This window comes from Telmatherina bonti (genome assembly GCF_933228915.1).
Source record: "Telmatherina bonti genome assembly, chromosome: 14".
Classification (NCBI taxonomy): domain Eukaryota; kingdom Metazoa; phylum Chordata; class Actinopteri; order Atheriniformes; family Telmatherinidae; genus Telmatherina; species Telmatherina bonti.
Window position 1 is genome coordinate 28869972 of NC_136612.1, and position 4559 is coordinate 28874530.

The 4559-nt window shown below is 45.5% G+C and overlaps 1 protein-coding gene across 1 annotated transcript; it reads left to right on the forward strand.

The window, feature by feature from the left end:
• Window positions 1-1634: 1634 nt before the first annotated feature.
• gjc1 (gap junction protein gamma 1) lies at window positions 1635-3080 on the forward strand (the record flags this gene model as incomplete). Its single annotated transcript, XM_079252817.1, has 1 exon — window positions 1635-3080. One exon carries the CDS (start codon window positions 1635-1637, stop codon window positions 3078-3080), a length of 1446 nt encoding a protein of 481 aa, XP_079108943.1.
• Window positions 3081-4559: the final 1479 nt, after the last annotated feature.

Genomic DNA, 4559 nt, shown 5'->3' on the forward strand with positions numbered 1-4559 from the left:
GAGAAAATACTTCCAATATAATAATATTTTTTTTATTGTATATTATAACCCTATACAAAATACATTATAAAATTAAAGAGAAAAAACAGAGAACACTGTTTGTCCTTTACTGTAACCGTTACCACAGTTAAACATTGCAGCTGCCTGTTTGTCTGAGAGGGAATCTGGACATTATTAACGAAAGGACAACTGTGCAGCACAGGAGGAGTTATGAAACCTATGAGTTGAAAACTGTGGTGATGTAACGTAAGAAAGAAGTCAGCTATGGACGGACACTTGTTTGACTTTTTGGGGCCTCTTTTTCTTCTCCAGCCATGTCCTGCTTACTCATACATGTCGGTCTCAGAAACTTCACACACTCCGACTGCCAGATTGCACAGTTTAGGCTGTTTTACTCTCACATTCTTGAGTGTGCATACTCAAAAAGGAGTCCTAACATTTAACTCCCGTGTCTCAGGCATGTCCTTTTTTGGTCAGAGTGATCAACACAGGACGCATGCTTTATCGCAAGCTCTTTTCAAAATATTCCCACCCTCCTGGCTCCGACTGGAGACACAAAGCAGCGAGCTAGGAGTTCCTACACATCTGCTTTGGCAAGATTTCCCGTCTTTTTGCAGCTCTAAGCTCTCAACCTGCTTGGTAAGGATATTGTCCCTGGAAGCCCTTTATACCCTAACCTAAGCTAGTATTCACGGCTTCATTTTCCCCTCAGTCAAGCTGACAATGAGCCATGCGTTATTGCTCCTTCACGAGAAGGAAAGTTCTGCGAAGGTGTCATATTCATCCCCAAAGCTTCCCCGAGGGATGGCACTGTTTGGGTTCAGCTCCAGTGCCTGAGCTAATGTGGGTCTGCTGCCTAAAATCCCGCTTCAGCGGTTTGTGACCGACCACCTGCTGATTCAGCTGGTGTGGATGGACTGCCTGGAGCCCAAACCTAACCTACATAGGCAACATGTCTCTCCTCCGAAGCTGCACATTAGCGCACAATGCCATTCTACCTCCCAACCACAACAAACCAGTAAAGTTTAACACAATCCTGAAAACTGCACCTCATAGCGAAGAAGGCTTAGTAAGAGGATTTATTTCCTCTAAGAGAGATAGGCTGTTAAATAAAATGTGTGGTGTGGTGGTGTGTGTGTGTGTATTTGGTGATAGTAAATTCCCTATTTGGATTACTTCACTGCCTTCTCAGTGCTTCTTGATGGTATTTTTTTTTTTAATACTGATATCCTCTTTCAAGCCTGTTTGGTCTGCTAATTCCCTCATAAACCCAAATTTGACAGCAACCTCACTGCGGTACTGAGCTGATTTCACTGTGTGTATCTGAGCTGCAATAAGCAACAGAGCAAATTACGGCTGTATTGATAGCCTGAGTTCAAAGAGCAACATTTATTTTAATTAACTCAATTATTATGTCACCCCTGAACTTGCAGGAGTCATACCCACTGGATTAAAGTCTTTCCAGGAAAAAAAAACTTGGACAAATCTTTCTTGGTACTAAAATGCTTTATATGTTAAATCAGAAACTGACTTTTTTCTCATTCTTCTGTCCTTTCCCCCTCTGTCTTTACTTTCTGCAGAGTCTGTGAGCAGGTGAGAGAGGGACACTGTCTGCCCCACTGTCCAGCGACACAATGAGCTGGAGCTTCCTCACGCGGCTGCTGGAGGAGATCCACAACCACTCCACCTTCGTGGGGAAGCTGTGGCTCACCGTGCTCATCGTCTTCCGCATCGTTCTCACCGCCGTTGGGGGAGAGTCCATCTACTACGACGAACAGAGCAAGTTTGTCTGCAACTCGGGCCAGCCCGGTTGTGAGAATGTCTGCTACGATGCCTTCGCTCCCTTGTCTCATGTCCGTTTCTGGGTCTTCCAAATCATCCTGGTCGCAATGCCTTCCCTCATGTACATGGGCTACGCTGTCAATAAGATTGCACGATTAGATGAGACAAAGGGTGGATCTGCAGGAGTTAGAACTGGAGGAGGGGGTTACACGCACAGAAAACCCAGGAAAATCTGCTTTGGAGCACGACAGCACAGAGGCATTGAGGAGACTGAAGAGGACCAGGAAGATGATCCTATGATCTATGAGGTGCCAGAGATTGAACCACCAAAACGGCCACGAGATCCGCTGCAGCCCACACCCAGACCCAAGATCCGACATGATGGGCGTAAGCGTATCCGAGATGAGGGACTGATGCGGGTCTACGTTATGCAGCTGGTGACTCGAACTGTGCTGGAGGCAGGCTTCCTTGCAGGCCAGTATTTGCTGTATGGTTTCCGTGTGAAACCAGTGTTTGTGTGCTCTGGGAAACCGTGTCCCCACAGCGTCGACTGCTTCGTTTCACGGCCTACAGAGAAAACAATCTTTCTGCGCATCATGTATGGTGTCACCGTCCTTTGCCTCACTCTCAATGTTTGGGAGATGCTCCATTTGGGCATTGGTTCCATTTGTGACATTTTACGACGCCGGCGCTGCCCACCTCAAGAGGATGAGTTCCAGCTGGGCTTACTGGGAACCAACGGTGGAGTGGAGGGCTCTGTTGCCGGGACAGGGCCCGAGGCAGGCTCTGAAGGAGGGGTGGGTGGAGATGGAGCTGCTGATTATGTTGGCTACCCTTTCTCATGGAACACCCCATCAGCTCCACCTGGGTACAACATCGTTGTAAAGCCAGAACAGATGCCCTACACGGACCTTAGCAATGCTAAGATGGCGTGCAAACAGAACAGGGCAAACATTGCCCAAGAAGAGCAGCAACAGTTTGGCAGCAATGAAGACAATTTTCCCACTGGAGGAGAAACCCGTGTGGCTCTCAATAAAGACATGATCCAGCAAGCTCATGAGCAACTGGAAGCAGCCATCCAGGCTTACAGTCAGCAACACCGGGCAGAGGAACAGCTAGGAGTTAACCAGGATGACAAGCCCCAGAGTAACATTATCCAGGCCCAGCCGCAGCCTCAGCCTCAGAAAGAGCGCAAGCACAGAGTAAGGCATGGGAAAGGAGGCAGCAGTGGAGGAGGCAGCAGCAGCAACAGCAGCAGCAGCAAATCCGGAGAGGGCAAGCCCTCCGTATGGATTTAACCCTAGAAACACTGACATGTACTGTAAGCATGTATATATTACAGAACAAAAGAGGAGCTGCTGCAATCTTTCTTCGATATTCTGAAACCACTGTGCCTTAAAGAATCCTGCAAGCTGGAGAAGATATGTGTTTTTTGTCTAAGGGTGTGCGAAAACAACCTGAAAATGTGATGTTGCAGCTGACAATTTGTTTTGTCTGGGCTATCACTGTCTAACTTGAAACATCACACCAAACTATGTTAGGCTACAGTCTGTCGTTTACATGTCTCGTTCTCCTCAAAGCAGATAGTTGACCTCTGTTGTCTTCCTGTTCACCCTTTCAGAAGGGATTTTCAGCTTTGAAAAAAAGTCCTTGAGTCATAACGGGTTGTCTTGAAATTAGATCGATCTCTCAGATTTGTCTGAGCTCATGTTCTGCCTGCTCCTCTGCAACTAATAGATCAGGATCCTAACTCTTGGGACAACAGAACACAGTGACAGCAAAATGAAGTATAATCACAATTCAGATGGGCCAAGTCATGTCTCTGTCCTAGCAAAGCTAATGCAATGACTTCACACTGTTGCCACAAATTCAAGGAACATCATCACTTGCAATAACATGAAGCATGATTCAATGGCAGCACCTGCAGCAGCGACTTTGATCACCTTCCTGATGGCCGTGTCCTGTCAGTCATTTACTGTGTCTGCGCTCTCTACGGTGTCATTTCAAAGTGTTTTATGCTACTTTACATTCAATTGTGTGTTTGTTTCCTGTGCAATTTTGATGACACCAGCTGCTACTCAGGAACCGCTGAGTACAGTGGTTGGATCTGAAATTTCTAGACAAGTTTTCTTATTCTTTTTTTTTTTTTTTTTATTAGAAGGGTGCAAAAGCAATCCAGTTTTTATACCTTATTCTTCAACTTCTCAGTTCCTCTCTTTGGCTGTTCATGGCTCTTGGACAAGAGAACTCAGTGCTTCAGTGTTGCTCCATCTGCCTTGTTGTTGACTGCCCCCTGGTGGTATCTTTTATGGGCCTTTACAGACTATGGAGTGGATGCCAACACTACCTGCATCCAGCAACACCTTAACCAGCTGTAGTGTTCCTTTTCTCTTGACAAAATTATGTCACTTATGTCTTCCCAAAGCTACAACCTCATTATTAGATGCAAAAGGATAAACATCATCAATTTGTAAGAGGAAAAAAAAAAACACACACTCAAAGCCATTGCTATGATATTGTAAGACCAAACACTGTTTGTGTGATGCAAGTGTCATTGCCAAGATTTTTCCAGGCTGCTATGAAGCCTGATTGTTTGTAGCTTTGGAATACTGTGGCCATGATACTCCAGCTGTGGAACTATGCCTATGTGAGACCTACCCTTTTGTAAAAGTCACTTTTTTTGTATTACAGTAAGCGCATTGGTTTTTTGGAATGGGATTTGAAATAAGAAACTTCCAAAAGATGGAGTCAGTTTTCATGTTAAAGCCAGTGTTTTA